Raw genomic sequence first — 15,887 nt, 5'->3', positions numbered from 1 at the left:
ATTAGTCAAGTAAAAAATAGATGCCATCTTTATTTTCAGAATGCAATCCGCATAAATATGTCCCGCTCAAAGCCAAGTACATTCACAAGTAAATCTTCTATATCGAAAAACAGTAAAAACAGAGTGTGGAAAGTTAAGGCTACATGTAACCAGTAAACAATTAGTTACAAAACATGTGAAATGGGCAGATCCAAACAGGTATTCGGCTGTTCCCATAGTGGACACATTATACACATAACAGGCTTCCGTTGTTTATCATTTAACAAATACACTTATGATCGCCTTTGTACTTAAGCCACCTGTGTGTGTGTGTGTGTGTGTGTGTGTGTGTGGGGGGGGGGGGGGTTTAATAGTCATCGATTTTGTACTCATAATCCCCAGCTGAAGACTGTCCCTCCTCAACCATCCAGGGGCTGTACCAGGATGTGGTGCTCTCTATCGGCGCGGCTGTCGTCGTCGTCGTCGTCGTCGTCGTCGTCGTCGTCGGGGGCAACGTGGTCGTTGACATCAGCCTCATCCTCTCCTGCCTCAGGCGGCGAAGGCGAGCTAACCGTAACTTTCTGAGGCCCTGGCGGTCCACTGTGCCGCTCGCTCTGGTCGAACTGCGGGTCCCCCCTACCCGGGTCGTTTGTGTCCGTCCGCCGTGGCTGAGCAGGCGGATCGGCTTGTTGCCGTGCATGGCCATGATCTGTGGAGAGACACAGATCGGGTAGCGCAATTGTTTATGAGGACATCCGGAGTGGCTGACAGGCTGTGGCCGTCCGTGGCCCTACTGGGCTGCCCTGCTTTGGATTAAACACTGAAGACATCCGGGGGTTATTTGGTGAATAGGATTTAGCCTATGGTAACACGTTGACGCAACGCAGACGCGTTTCGACGCAGTCGTGAACCTGTTTTGGTAATGCGTCGGGTTTTAGTGAGGGGACCCATCACCAGCCCTTGCTGCTGCGTCGTCTCGACGCAAGGTTAACATATTTGGGAGGGGCACGTCAGGCCCTTGCGTTGGACGCAAGGAGGGTCCGTGAACCCCCTTGCGTTGCGTCGACGCGGAACCATAATCAGCACATCACTCTCCACAGCAAACACCCGGCCGTTCCTAACAACCTAGTGACTACACAGACAAAAATGGACTCTAAAGTAACCTGATGTGTGAAAGCCCCACACTCCCTTTGTTCTCTGTCATAGGAGTCTCACTCTATCAATGTACCAGTCATCTGAAGAAGGCTGGCTCGGCCATTTTTATTCCCTTTCACATTAACTATTATGAAAAATATACGTCATTGATTTGAATTAATATTAGGGCCCTCCAAATGTTAAATATCAGAAGCATATGATGCCTACTAAGCATATTATGAATATGGAACACGCCAGGGGGAGCCAATGGGGGGAGGGGAGCGATTGTATCAGGGTGGCCGTGCCACCCCTGGGGGGCGCCACTCTCCAGTAGTAAAATAATCAAAGTTACCTCTCGAGCGGTTAAAGCCACTTAATCACGCTACAACTCTTTACGTAGTTAATAAGGCTACGACTGTGAGCGCATATGCTAACCAAACACCACTTCTCATCAAGCCATCCTCTGAAGGAAAGGCTGGGTGAAGCGGTGCTGGCGGAGGGGATCGTGAGACCCGGTCACCTGTTTGATGCGGTCCCAGTTGGACTTGGCCAGGTTGAAGCTGCAGGCGGTGGCGCCCGCCTCGTAGCCCACCACACACAGCTTGGTCATGGAGGTGAAGCCCTCGGCCCGCACCGTCACCTGGTACTCCCCCGGGTTCAGCAGGCGCCAGTAGTCCCCGCCGGGTGCTTCAGGGAACCGAATAAAAAGGTACAAATATACTCAGCCATAGTACTGCTTTCACTACGTAAGAGGAGTAGGGCCACATGGGATTTTTTTTCTTTTTCTTTTTTGGAGGGTTCTGAGTTAAAAGTCAAAATTCTGAATTTAATCTGTCAAAATACTGACTTTAAACTCCGAACTATTGGATAGATAGAGCTGAGAGCGCTAGTTGAACGGACGGACCTGTGGTGACGTCGTGTTCGACCCCTTCCACTGACACGGTAGCGTTTCCGATCGCGGTTCCCTCCTGGTCCTTCACCACGCCCCGGATGCCTCGATGCACCTGATTGGAGCAAAGACAGTGTTGGCGTTCATTTATTCAACACCCGACACGGCGTGGTCCTGTGCACGCTTCTCGGCGACTGACCTGTTCCATAAAGGTCAGCATGGCCTCTTTGTTCTTCTCCCACTCGTACGCCAGCTCGCTCTCATGCGGGAACTTATCACACCCGAGGAAGATGGACAGCTCCATACAGTTGGTGTGCAGGTAACTGAAGTCGTTCATACCTGAGGGGGAAGATGATGCGCGGAGAGCACCTCATTAGTCCACCAGAGGGCGCCATACGTCTTCACTATTCCCAATGGAACCCGAACTAGGTGTGTGCGAAACTCCATTGCCCTTCCATTTTATCACGACTATTTAAATGGACGGCATTTATACTGCGCTTTTCTAACCAGTGGCCACTCAAAGCACTTTACAATATTTCCCACTTCATGCACACATTCACACAGCTACAGCGGTGTCAGCCAATCAGGGCGACAACCAGATCGTCGGGACTAGTTAGGGTGAGGAGTCTTACTCAGGGACACCTCGGCACTCCGGGGAGCCGGGGATCGAACTGGCAACTTTCTTGTAACCAGCCAACCCGCTCTACCTCCTGAGCCCCGCTATGCCGTGGGGGGTTGCACTACTCACTGCCTGTGATGGGCTTCCACTTGGCCCGGTTGACGATCCCCACCCCGACCGCAGCGTCCTGCCCGTGGCAGGAGCCGTGGTAGTTGTTGGTCATGCTCAGGTGTGTGGAGGCGTAGGAAATTGCCAGCCACCTGAAAAGGGACTCATCGGCAGTCTTTCGAGCCTCGTCGGCCTCGGGCTCAGCATAACTGTCAGCCCCTCTTCCTCGATCGTCCTCTTCCTCCTGCCTGTGGCCGTAGCCGTGGTCCTGACCGTAGCCCGGGTCCTGACCGTAGCCCGGGTCCTGACCGTAGCCCGGATCCTGACCGTAGCCCGGATCCTGACCGTAGCCCGGATCCTGACCGTAGCCTTGGTCATGGCCCGCATCGCGGCCCTGGTCGTAGCCGTGGTCGTAGCGCTGGTCATAGCCACTATCGCGGCCCTGGTCATAGCCACGATCGCGGCCCTGGTTGTAGCCACGGTCGTGGCCTTGGTCGTAGCCACCGTCGTAACGCGGGTCCGGGCCCTGGTCGTAACCGTGTTCGCGGCCGTGGTTGTAAGCGGCCCCACGCCACTCCTCTTCTGGGTCATAGCCCCTGTTTGCATACTCGTCTGGTTCTTGGTCGCCGTACCCTCGGTCATAACCGTCGTCGTACCTGCGAGGAAAACAAGGGTTGAAAGGAGTCGGATGGTTTGCTTGGGTTTGATTACGTCTCTAAAGCGAGAGGGAAGGAGTTGTCAAATGGTAGACTGGTAGAATATCAGAACAGGGAGGCCTACTGTCTCTTCTTGCGGCTGTGGGGCCTTTGGCTCTCCGGGGCCTTGTTGAGCCTGAAGCCGTCGAAGGGGTAAGCCACCACCCTCTCTCCACCCTGGAAGTTTGCCCCCAACACAAACGCATGGCTCTCCATCCACGAGATGATGGCCCTCGTCTCGGCGGCCATCTGGTGCAGCAGAGCACGCGGACACATGTCAATCACACTCAAGGAGATCATTTTGGAACCAATCGATCGAGACAAACCGTCTGTTACCGAGGTGTTCGCTGCCATATTTTCGGGCGTGGCCACATGGTGGTTGGGGGTGAGTTTGGGCACCATGCCCTTGTCCTGGGCGTCCCACAGAGCGCTGTTCAGGTCGGGGAAGTTCTCAAAGATGTCGTAGCCGTCCTCCGTGTAGTGGCCCGTCTTCCAGCTGCTGAGCTCGGAACCCTGCGGAGGAACGGTGGTCGTTGAACAGGTGGTCATCTAGTGGAAACCAATGGGAGGCGAGTTGCCACAACAGCACTGTGAGTGCTTTTTGATATGAGGTGATGCGTGTGTTTGAGTTGTTGTCACCCACCACTTCGAAGGCTGCCTCCTGTCCGTCGGGGTTGAGTGAAGGCACCAGGTGGATGCGCGTTCCCTCAACCAGCCTCTGGACTTTGCCGTTCCTGTCCTTGTACTCCTTGCACAGGTACTGCATGAGCAGCAGGATCATCTCCCGGCCCACCGCCTCGTTTCCATGGAGACCCGCAGTGAAGCGGAACTCTGGCTCACCTGGGGGAGAAAAGCGTTTTTTAATAACCGTTTGAGGTTCACGAGAGCAGCGGTCGACCAGGTCTCTATAAAGGCTTCTGCTAGATTACTGAACGGTAATGTCCTTTAAACCCGGGAACCACAGCCAGGAGCTGTGGCCAGATCACAGGCCTGGGCTTGTGTACTGTTTGTGTGCGTTTTGTAAACTTTCCATGGATGGGGGGGAACTTAAAGAGCAAGAGGACGCTATGGACTACATAAGGCCCCCACCCCCATTCAATTGGGGAAAGTATAACGCAGACATGCAGCTAGACGATTTTAAGAGTAAGAGACACTCAAACTGCGGCCAGGGGAATGGATGGGCCGGGAAGACTTCAGTACTTCAGACTTGTATTCAAATACCCGAATTTTGTACATCAGGTCCAACGGACACGTCCTCACCTATCTCATGCTCCGTGGGGTTGCCAGAGATGACCATGGCCACTATATCCAGACCCTTGGAGCTGAGGCCCAGGCTGTAAACGTTGGTGATGTTCGGGCATTCGTCGTTCACCGCCTTCATCAGCTGAACGAGTCAAATGAACAATGGCAAGGAGAAGAGGTTCAGCTGCATAAGACGACAGTCAGTGTTCTTAGTGTTGCAGGTCACACGATTGGCAGATTGACATGACTTACAGGTATCTAAACCTGGAGCACACAGCGTTGGAGTGAGAATCGCACTCTCTTCACCAAACTGTATAGATCCAGTCGTACTGAAAGTGAGATCTAATGCAGACTGTGTGCACGTCCCTCTCTGCACGTAAATAGTTTGGCCACTAGGGTACAAAGTGTTGCCTGTTACCCGAATGGACAAAGGTTGAATGTTAGATCATTTACTCAACACAAATGTCCGGTGCACTAAGCGGCCCGGGGCGCTACTACTATGCCGGACTAGGCTACCCACCGACACCATGTCAGAATAGCTGTGGTGTTTGAATTTCAGGTAGTCCACTGGCGTGACTTCATTCTGACTGTACCGGATCTTCTCCAGGTCTGTGATGGCGAAAGAGAAGACGAAGAAAGGTATCAGTTTTATTTTTACAACGGACCTAGTGGGGGATATTGTGTATTTTGGCGTTTGGGTGTAATTTAACAGTTTACCAGGTAGGGGGCAGCCGAGGACCTCTGCCCGCATACACAGACTGCCGTTCCAGCTCTGCGGGATGATCCTGATGTAGCGGGCGAGCACTGGCTCAGCCAGCTGGTTCATCACTGGAGTGTCCTTATCACTGTTGCCAAAGAACAGCTTTTGAAACGGAGAGAATGAAACCCAAACAAAGGGAGACATAATGATGATTTATTAGGTTATTAGGGTATTATAGTATTTTGAGGAGGGGTGCAGTTGAAGTCATAAACTTGTAGGGAAAAGATTACCCCGTGCTTTGGGAAGGAATCACCCACATAGACATTTTTTAGAAACCACCAAAAATAGAAATAGAATAAACAATATTTGTCAGTGTAATTCCGGCGAAAATTTAACCCAGGGACTTTATCGGCATGAAGACCCATAAAATAAGCCCTCCAGACACCTTATTTTGTTGATTATCGAGTATAGAGCTTGCCTGGAGCAGCCAAATATCAAGAGGGGAATTGTTAAGTTGAATTTGTTGGTGCCTCTATTATATTATTTACGGTAGCTGAGAATCTACTTTTTGAACAATATTTGTGGTTAAAAAAATGCAAATTTGGAAGCGTTCGCTGTGCCCCCTAGCCAATAATATGGAATCCATTTGAGCTGTTAGCATTGCTCCGGGCAATCTCTATACTCAATTATCAACGAAAAATCCTTATTTTATGTGTCTTCGTGCCGAAAAAGACTCTGGGTTAAATTTTCGCCTGAATTACACTTTAATGAGGGGATAGAAGTGAAACGCCCCGCTCAAGGATACCAGCAGGAGACCGTTTCAGGATTCCATCCCAGAACCTTGCGGGTGGGAGTCGAACATTCAAACCACTAAACCACCGATTCGGCCCTATATAAAGGAGCAAGCAGTACTGGAACTCACCCAGTCAGAGTACCCATCGTGGAAGTTGGTCCACTCTCTGCTGTCGTTGCTGAAGCTCAGGAAGTACGACATCACGTAGTCGGTCCTGATGAAGAGGTGTCACAATCAGGTCACGAGCGCACCAGGGTTACCGGCCTACGTGTGTGTGTTGGTTCTCCTGCTCACTCGTTCTGGGATTCCTGGGAGTCTCGGCCCTGGGTGATGATGCCGGTGAACTCTGTGTCCTGGCGAGCGTCGATTTCCAGCCAGTGCTCCTTGTCCTCCGAGTTGGCGCACCACGCACCCCCCCTCATGTTGTCCTCGTCGTCCGAGCTCTGTGGAACCAAGGGGAGGGGCAGCCAGTCAAAACGGTTCATAACGTCCACAATACATTGACTCCCCCCCCCCCACCCCACCGAGGTAACTCCACATGCAGCGGCAAGTTTGCGTCAAATTATATAAAATATATTATTAATATATTAAAAAAAAATAGGCATGTTTCTGTTTGACTTTGAGGTTAGTTTGGAGTTCTTTAGTGACTCAGTACATCTCATAATTAAGTGGTTTCAAAACATAATGGTTCCCACATCGCCTCTGATGTATAGCTAGATTCATGTATCTATTTATTTATCTATGATGGCTGTACACTCCAGGGGGCGGTTGAGGTGGTACTTAAGAGGAAACATGGTAAGACCACCCTACAAGCAGCAGGTTGTTTGTTTGAACGTTTGTGACACTACATCCTTAAACCGTCCGAGGACTGAGCTCCTGGAAGCCCGTCCTGACAGACATGGTAATCAGGGCTGTGGAGTAACAACACACTAGAAGATAAGATCTGTCAATCCACCGTTGACTAAAAGGTTTACAAACTGTGTGCCTGAGATTAAAACATGAGAAAAAAGCAAAGCCGAGAGTTTAAGGTGAGTTCCTTTTTGTTTTTGTTTTCAAGCAAACATTGTGATTTGAAAAAACACCATCATTCCATTCAGTCAATGAGAGAGATAACGTAATGTTATGGTGATAGATGAATTGAAGATGCTTGATTTATTTTGTGAAAACTAGTTATTGGTAGAAAGTGGGTACATTTTCTGAAAGGTAAATTGTTCAATTGTTTCAATCTTCACATAGAGAATCTTGAACTTTGACTAATAAGAAGCATAAACATCTTTAAAAACAATGATGCATTTTCATCGAAAGAGCCAGGATAAGGCCGCGTTAACATCTAGCGTTTTTTGTAATAGGGATAAGTTGAGCTGACCGTTTTTTCAACAAAAAGAAAAGCTGACAGCGTTTTTGGCCCTAAAAGCGCCGAGAGCGTTTTTTCTATTGCCTATCAACAAACCCATTCTAGACCCGACGTTACCCGCCTACTATGTATCCAGGATAAAGCCCATTAGACATGTTGTAGATCTCGACATGTTCTGTAATTAAAACTATTAATAGCTCCACCGGCACTTTCCCCGAGTGATTTGTCTGCCATTGTTTCTTGTTTTGACAGTTGAGAGTTTCCTTCGTGACGAAGTGTCAATGTTCCGCTTGTGATTGGTCAGTTGCCCAAAAGACGCCTGACGTCGGCCGCTTTCTTCCTGAAAGTTGAACTTTTTTCAACACTCCGTATGGCAGAAAAAAACGCTGGGAGAGGCGTTTAAAAAAGCGGCCGTGACTTTTTCCAGAAACGCTCTGCTCCATAGGAATATAATGTAAAACAAGCGCTGGCAGATTAAAAAAAACGCTAGATGTGAACGCGGCCTAAATGTGTTTTAAGCATTGGCTTCTCATGAGATCCTTGGCCTCCACCTGATGAAGGAGAGTCTTTTTGAAGGGAAATATCTCTTTAAGAAACTGCAGGGTAGTATGGTGGAACATTTGCTGGCTTTGTAGTGCAGCAGAAAAGTCAAACTCAAGTATGAATGAGTTTAGGTATAAACTGTCCGGACTGTGACTGCCAGAGCGGAAGAGGTTACAGACATTACGCATCACTGTTATTATTTTCCAGACTGTAGTTAGTATAAATTGTAAGCTGTGGTAGTAAAGTGACGGCTATAGTGTACATCATATATTCACACCCAGCAGAGTTGTGTGTGTGTGTGTGTGTGTGTGTGTGTTCACATGTGTTTATTTATTGTTTGTGTGTATATGAATTTCCTTGCGTGTGCATGTGAGTTTGTGCATGTCTACTTGTTTGTGTGTCTGCGTGTGTGTGTGTGTGTCTTGCATGTCTACGTCTACTTGTATTTCTTTGTCTGTGTTCGTGTCTGCGTGTGTGTGTCTGTGTATCTGCGTGTGTGTGTGTGTCTACTTGCGCACGCATGTGTGTGTCTTTTTGCATGTGTGTATGTCTGCGTGCGTCTGTGTGTGCGTGCGTGTCTGTGTGTGTCTGTGTGTGTGTGTGTGTCTGTCTGTGTGTGTGTGTCTGTGTGTGTGTGTGTGTGTGCGTGTCTACCTGCATGTTGAGCCGGGCCCTCTGTGCTGCGTAGCGGTACTGGGAGATGGAGGAGGCCATGATCTGGTCCGACTCGACCTTATGGGACTCCAGCCCCAGGGGAGGGCATTCTGCCGGGGAGGTGAGGGGCAACAGAGGGGAGCCGGGTCAGAACAGAGGGTAACAACAGGGAGGAGCCGGGTCAGAACAGAGGGTAACAACAGGGAGGAGCCAGGTCAACAGGGGGTAACAGACAAGAGCCGGATCAGAACAGGGGGTAACAGGGAGGAGCCGGGTCAGAACAGGGGGTAACAGGGAGGAGCCGGGTCAGAACAGGGGGTAACAGGGAGGAGCCGGGTCAGAACAGGGGGTAACAGGGAGGAGCCGGGTCAGAACAGGGGGTAACAGGGAGGAGCCGGGTCAGAACAGGGGGTAACAGGGAGGAGCCGGGTCAGGACAGGGGGTAACAGGGAGGAGCCGGGCCAGGACAGGGAGGAGCCGGGTCAGAACTGGGAGGAGCCGGGTCAACAGGGGGTAACTGGGAGGAGCCATGTCAGAACAGGGCCGGCTCAGGGGGTAAGAGAGAGGAACCGGGTCAGAACAGGGGGTAAGAGAGAGGTACCGGGTCAGAACAGGGCCGGCTCGGGGTAATAAAATACAATTCAAATCACTTTATCTGTCCCAAAGGGGCAATTGAAAGGGGGCGCATGACAGTAGCTAAAAAAGAGACCCAATCAACAAATACAGGCAGCACAAACACACTGCATAATCAACTAACACACGCATCACACACACACGCTACACAATCAAGGAACACACACATCGCAACAACAACATCAACATTCAACACAACAGTAAAAAGTGCTTCATAAAGTGCTTCTATTCTAAAGTGCATTGCAGTATGTTCGTAACACCACGGAGAGGGCATAGTGGGGAGAGGGGGGCCTTACTTTTGGGCTCTTTGTAGACGCGAGGTCGTTTCTTGGCCCGCTCCTCTGCCTCCCTGAACTTCTCGGATCTCTCTGCGCGGACATCGGAGAAGAAAAAACAAACACACAAAAGCTATCGTTTGTCCTTTCAGCTGCCCACGTCTTGGAAATGAATTAGTGAAGCGATTCATGATTATGTTGAAGACTTTGAGACAGAGCATGTGACTTGAGAGGCCCCTGAGAGCCGGCTTCCCAGGGGCCCAGATGTGTTTTGTTCTTCTCACGTCAAGTATGAACTCAATTGGAATCATGTTGTTTTCAGAATCTAAAACAGACTTTGTTGAGCTGCATTTGGAGATCTTACTCCCGAGTTGAAATACCAACTCTGCATGTTGCTTTGCTTCAAACCTCCATTTATACTAGATTACGGTTTACGTCTCTGGAGGTGCCAGAAGCAGTAAGTGTTGATATGCAGCAAGACATCTGGCTTCCCATGGTGCTCGGCTCATGGTGGCAACGATAATCTCATCATGTGCATTTTGGGGCCAAACGTAACCTCAGTCTGCCTCCCAGAACTTTGTCAACTTGAACCCAATGACAAGGTGAACGGCAGAGAGCGGGTTCCGCCCTATTGAAACCTAGCTCAACAACGTCATATATCACTGGTGTCTAGCGGCGTAACCTTACACCCCGACCGCCAAACCAAACATCCGCGGACACCTCCGGCCCTGGAGCAGAACCCAGCACGTGGCAGGCGTCTCGGGAGGCAGCATCGCTTTCCGCTGGGGTCTCCCTGCATCCTTTCCTCCCTTTTCCTTTGAGTCTCTCCATCAGCGTACCGTGGGTCTGTGCGAGTACGTGTTCTCAAAAGTTGTGCAACAGCCACAGATGCTCATTCCCGCCCTCTCTACGTCTCAATCCGTCTGATAGCCGATGGATTCGCTCGGGGATTTCAGAACCGTGAGTTGTTTTGAAGACACACTAAAACCGTTGTTGCGGTTTGTTGGCTGTGTAGTTGACCTTTTGGTGCCTGAGGTGAATCAATAGCGTATCTATAGACAAAGTCCCGGTGACAGATGTTTGCATGGTGTGTGTAATCACATCTGAATGGTCTTTTATAGCCCCCGCCAGAGTCTAGGCATGCCAAAGTCAAAGGCCATGTTCTTTGATTTAGAACTTTTGGCATGATGGGTAATGTGTCACAGGGATATGGTTGGCTAAACAGAAAACACATCTGGCTTGCCTTACCTCTTTCCTTTCTTTCCAATTCTTTTACTCTTTCCTCCTCCAGACGCGCTCTCTCTAGCTCGTCCTCTTTTCTCCCTGCGCAAAATGAGACATTTTTCGTTTCTTGCTAATGATTTTTCAAACTCATTTGAGTGATTGTTGTTAAGTGTTTATTGTCCCCAAGGGGCATTTTGGTTTGCAAACAGTAGTCAACACAGCCAATACACACCATCAAATAAATAAAAAACACCTGATTGTTGCCTTACAGAAGAAAGAGTCCACTGATGAAGGAAATCATCATGCTTATTGTAAGGCTGCCTTAATTACTCGTAATAAGTCTTATTTCGGGCCATTGCTTTGTTGGTTGGAGAATAATTTAGCTAGCTAGCTCACAAAATCTAAAACCTAACACAACATTGTAGATGACTCCAATGTACAGAGAAAGACATGAAATACTACTATACAGCACTGTATAATTATAATGATGGCCATGTTTATGCATACGTCGGTTTATTATTGAGTGTTTATTATTCTGTGTGTTGTGCACGGGGGAGTGTACGTACATGGTCGATAGTCGTCATAATCCTCGTACCAGGTTTCTCCATAAGGAGAGGTGACAGCGGGCACCTCTGATTTAAAGAAAATACAAAGGTTTAAAGATACTCAGAAGAACACAGCACACGTGAGATTAAAGTCAGACATTTTAAGAGATTATACGCTCTGAACCTGTAAATTATAGTCACACTATAATACTCGAGCTAGGACCCCTTAAGGGAGCCCAAATGGCCAGATTCCTCTCACCACAACAATCGCTCTCTATTTGGATAAGGAATGAAATGAAGCTCTTGCAACAGCCAGTATAGTCATTGAAACTCGGGCAGTTAAAATGTTTATTTCACGTCCCGAAGTGTGTTATTTTTACAGCCTTTTAATTTTTTCTAACAAACCTTATAAAAAACAAACTTGTACGCAATAAACAAAGTGGCACCCACTCACATTATAGAACAGAAAATGAGGGCGAGCTCTCAGGAAAACTGTTTCCAATTGGGTCAGAAATGTGCGAGGGAGTTTTATGCTGTTCCGGCGCAGATGGCGTTTTATTTTGAACGCAGTTCTACGATTCACTCCTGTCGTTCTTTTGGGCGATCGTGTGACAGTATTGAAATATCAAACCGTTTGACCGTGAAACTGATCTTACCTGTTACCGCCTCTATCACTATCTCAGGGTTGCTGTCTGGGAGTGGAAGGTGGTGCGGAACTTCGGCTATATGAGAAGGGTAACAGAGTTAAAACTGAAGCCAGATGTGAATGTTGCAGGAGACAGCAAGACAAAAATGTAATAAGAGTGGAGGTTCCTGGAAAATAAATGGCTCTAATTGAGCTATAATGGATTGATGAATGAATGGATGGACAAGTAAGTAGCACGTTTCTCCCTCAGTCTTAAGATTTAAATTCCTCGGACAAAGCTGTGAGTGAACGTATCAAACTGAAGGAGGAGGAGGAGGAGGTGGTGGTGGTGGTGTTACTCACATGTCTCATCCCAGTAGTCCCCGTCAATGGTCCCATCCACCCGAGGTGGAGCGGTTACCTTCCAGTCGTAGTAAGAGTCTTCGGTCCCGGTCTCCACTTGGTCCGGCTTCCAGTCGTAGTCACCGGTGTTGGTAAAATCCGGCTCCGGATCATACTCCAGTCCGGGTTCGGGTTCAGGCTGCGGCTCTGGGTCGTACTCAGGCTCTGGTACGGGCTTTGGTTCCGGTTTGTACTCCGGCTCCGGTTCGGGCTCCGGTTCAGGCTCCGGTTCGGGCTCCGGTTCAGGCTCCGGCTCCGGTTCCGGTTCCGTGAATTCGTCCCAGTTGGACCAGTAGTCCCCGTCAGTGGTGGACAGGGTCGGACCCTCCCCATCCGGGTTCCAGTACTCATCTGCCAGAGACGACCACGAGACCATGAGTTAAGCATGTGTGTACAGTATGATGTGTGTGTGTGTGTGTGTGCGAGTGTGTGTGTGTGTGTTGTTACCTACCACCACCTTCAGTATAAGCGTAGTCTGGGTAGGCAGGTACTGTGGTCATCTCCGTAGGCGGTTCCGTGGGTGGTTCGGTTGGGAGCGCTACACACACACACACACACACACACACACACACACACACACACACACACACACACACACACACACACACAAAAAGGCAAAATCAGGTTGCAGCAATGGTAGCACCGTGTGCAGATCCAGGAGGAGAGCCAGCTCGCACCCTCACCTGTGGTGGTGGGGGGCAGCGTGGTGGTCTTGCCCTTCCCCTTCTTGCCCTTCTTGTCGGCCTTGGGCTTCCTGGTGGCGTTGGGGTCCTTGGGTTCCTTCTTCTTCTTGTCCTTCTTCTTCTTCTTCTTGCCTTCTTCATCTGGCGCTCTCCTCACCCGGCCTGCAGCACACGAGACAGAGCTGCAGTCGGGCTCTTTATTAGGTCTTCCTGTCTCTTCCTCTCTACCTCGCTCTTCCCTTCATCCCTCCTCCTCTCTCTTCCTCTCAATTCTTCTCTCTCTTCCTCATCCTCGCTCTTCCTTTCTACCCCTCTCTTCTCCTTTCTCTCTTTCTCGATTCTTATCTCTTCCTCTCTCTCTTCCTCTCTCTTTCCTCTCCTGCCTCTTTCTTTCACTCTCTTTCCCTCTCTTTTCCTATCTCTACCTCTTCCCCTCTCCCCCTCTCTTCCTCTCTCTCACTTCCTCTCTCTCTCGCTTCCTCTCACTTCCTCTCTCTTCACCTCACTTCCTTTCTCTCTCGCTCTTCCTCTCTCTTCCCCTCTCTCCCTCTCTCTTCTTCTTACTTGCTCTCAATTCCTCTCTCTCTTCCTCTCTCTTCCCCTCACTTCCTCTTCCTCTCTCTTTCTATTCCCTTCTCCTCTTCCTCTCTCTCTCTCTTCCTCCCTCTCTCTCTCTTCCTCGCTTCCACCATCAGGAAAGCACTCTGCCTTTCTCGATTGGTGGACAGTAGGAATGATATCAGCCTGTGACGGTAGCACCAGCCATTATGTGATGTTAATAAAACCAATTAGAAAGCTTGTATCAATGGTGATTAAGGTGCTGTGATGCTCAATTCTGCTTTGTTGTTTTGCTTAACAAAGTGGGTCTTGATGAGCTAAAGCCATGATGATCTAAAGCCCAGAGCTTACTGTCCAAGAAGAGAACAGCAGACATTTGTGTTTACTGTCGCAATTCAACACAGCTGAGGAATGATGTTTTTCTGGTGGTTAGCTTTGGGGGCCATCCCCTCTGAAGTTGCCTGTGAGGATGTCTGTGCACAATTCTTAGTCCTATCAGCGGCTCTGTGTGGAAAACACTCCTCTCAGTTTCCAGCAGTAGTGCTCTATAAGCCAACGTTTAATAGCAGACCCTCTGTCCAGACACCACACTGAAAATATCACATGACCAACCTCGCCACACTAAATAGTAAGACATTTACAAAACAGGGTACAATTAAGGGTTGATTGTTAAGGTAATTGGATTCATTAGAGAGAGGGTCTGGCATGTCTCTTAGATTTTTTTTTTTTTTCAGAAGAAGAAAAAAAGAAAATCATGAGCATCTTGAGAAACCATCGTGGATGTAGACTCAGAGTCAGCATGAATCACTCAAGGCTGAAGCAACACGGAGCGAATGGAAAAGCCAGTGTCATAGAAATACGTGAGTAAGATCCTCCGGCCTTGAGGTCTTTGTAGAATGGAGAGAATCCTGGCTGGTGCCTGGCTGTTAGTCTGAACCGAGTACACCCATTTCTCTCATTAACTTCCAGTTGTGGAAGAGGGATGTTGGCTAGGTGAGCAGCCGGAGATCTTCTTTGGTTCTGGAAATTACTAAGAGTTTGGTGTGTGTGTCTGAGTCTGTGTGTGTGTGTGTGTGTGCGCTCGTGCATGTGTGCATGGTATGTGAACCCACACATAAACATTTCAAGACAACTAATATATCCTCCAAAAAAAACGAATAGCTTGAAGATCCCACATTCCATGCTCTTTTTTTTGTCTTTTCTTTAAGTGTGCTGCATTGGACATTTTGAAGTCTTTTGCAACTGCGCAACAGACCCCAAATAACGACATGGAAGGGGTGTTTTATTGCACCCTGTTGTCATTTATAGTGTTAGTACGAGTGTCGTCATACCTGGCAGCGCAGCCTCCCCTGTGAGGCGCTTGGACCTCCGGGCTATGACCGGACCTCCATCCGTCTCCGGGTCATCCAAAGACTCCTCTCCCGCAAGCGTCCCAGGCTCCTGCACCTCCTTGGGCTGCCGGAGAGGGACGATCCCCCCGGCGCTCTCTCCTCCTCTGGGGAGCAGCACCACGCACACCACGGCCAGCAGAGCCACTGCCCCCACCAACGCCTGACCCCTCATGCCGAGGCTTTCCTTAAGCACAGAACGGTCCTCTTTGTGTGTTTTTCCGCCCCTGTCCCACAATCTGACCGGGAGACTTTTCCACCACGTCGAGTCGGGATCCGGTACGAGGTAATGCGGCGTGCCGAACTTGCCGACCTCGGTGCGCTTTAGCTAGTCCCCGGGGCTCCTTGCCATGCAAACTCACCTTTAACAACAGTGTTGGGGAGCGAGGGGGAGAGAAGCACGCGCAGTATGAGCCTCCAGCTTGCAGCCACACTTCCACTAGAGGCGAGACACTGGGTTCCTCCGAGACCCAGGGAGGGGAGAGGAGGGGATAAGGAGGGGGCAGGAACACAGTTTGGGAGGGAGAGAGAGAGAGAGAGAGAGAGAGACAGAGCGAGAGCCAACCAGCAATGAACCAGCAAATGAAAAGGGTTCCTAATACCCCTTAAGGCTATGGTCAGCTGAAAAAAAAAAAAAGAAGAAAAACACCGGCCATGATCCCCCTCACCTGGCCGACGACAAGTCCCAACAGGTGCAGGGATCAGACAACCACACGAGACGGGCGTGGAGAGGGGTGCTGGGGCAGTCGGTCTGGCAGCTGGGCTGGTGGTGGGGGGGTAGGTGACAGCAGGTGAGGCCACCCTAAGAGGCGGTTTGCAGCTGTGGTTAGAGCGGAAAGCTCCA

The 15,887-nt window shown here is 49.7% G+C and overlaps 1 protein-coding gene across 1 annotated transcript; it reads right to left on the bottom strand.

Moving 5' to 3' along the window:
* Window positions 1-5: 5 nt before the first annotated feature.
* On the bottom strand, window positions 6-15,514 carry aebp1b (AE binding protein 1b). Its single transcript, XM_030370225.1, has 22 exons — window positions 14,987-15,514; window positions 13,098-13,259; window positions 12,866-12,952; window positions 12,376-12,765; window positions 12,044-12,109; window positions 11,409-11,474; window positions 10,867-10,941; window positions 9,640-9,711; window positions 8,711-8,820; window positions 6,454-6,602; window positions 6,289-6,373; window positions 5,384-5,528; window positions 5,187-5,275; window positions 4,685-4,808; window positions 4,068-4,264; window positions 3,761-3,937; window positions 3,510-3,673; window positions 2,751-3,385; window positions 2,202-2,341; window positions 2,018-2,117; window positions 1,634-1,800; window positions 6-688 (listed from the first exon to the last, which is right to left on the bottom strand). The coding sequence occupies exons 1-22, from the start codon at window positions 15,216-15,218 to the stop codon at window positions 347-349; spliced, it is 3,774 nt and encodes a 1,257-aa protein (XP_030226085.1). The 5' UTR covers window positions 15,219-15,514; the 3' UTR covers window positions 6-346.
* Window positions 15,515-15,887: the final 373 nt, after the last annotated feature.

Source organism: Gadus morhua, chromosome 11 (genome assembly GCF_902167405.1).
Source record: "Gadus morhua chromosome 11, gadMor3.0, whole genome shotgun sequence".
In the NCBI taxonomy this organism is placed as follows: Eukaryota; Metazoa; Chordata; class Actinopteri; order Gadiformes; family Gadidae; genus Gadus; species Gadus morhua.
Note: the sequence above shows the minus strand (reverse complement) of the source record. Positions and strands in the feature narration are given on the sequence as shown.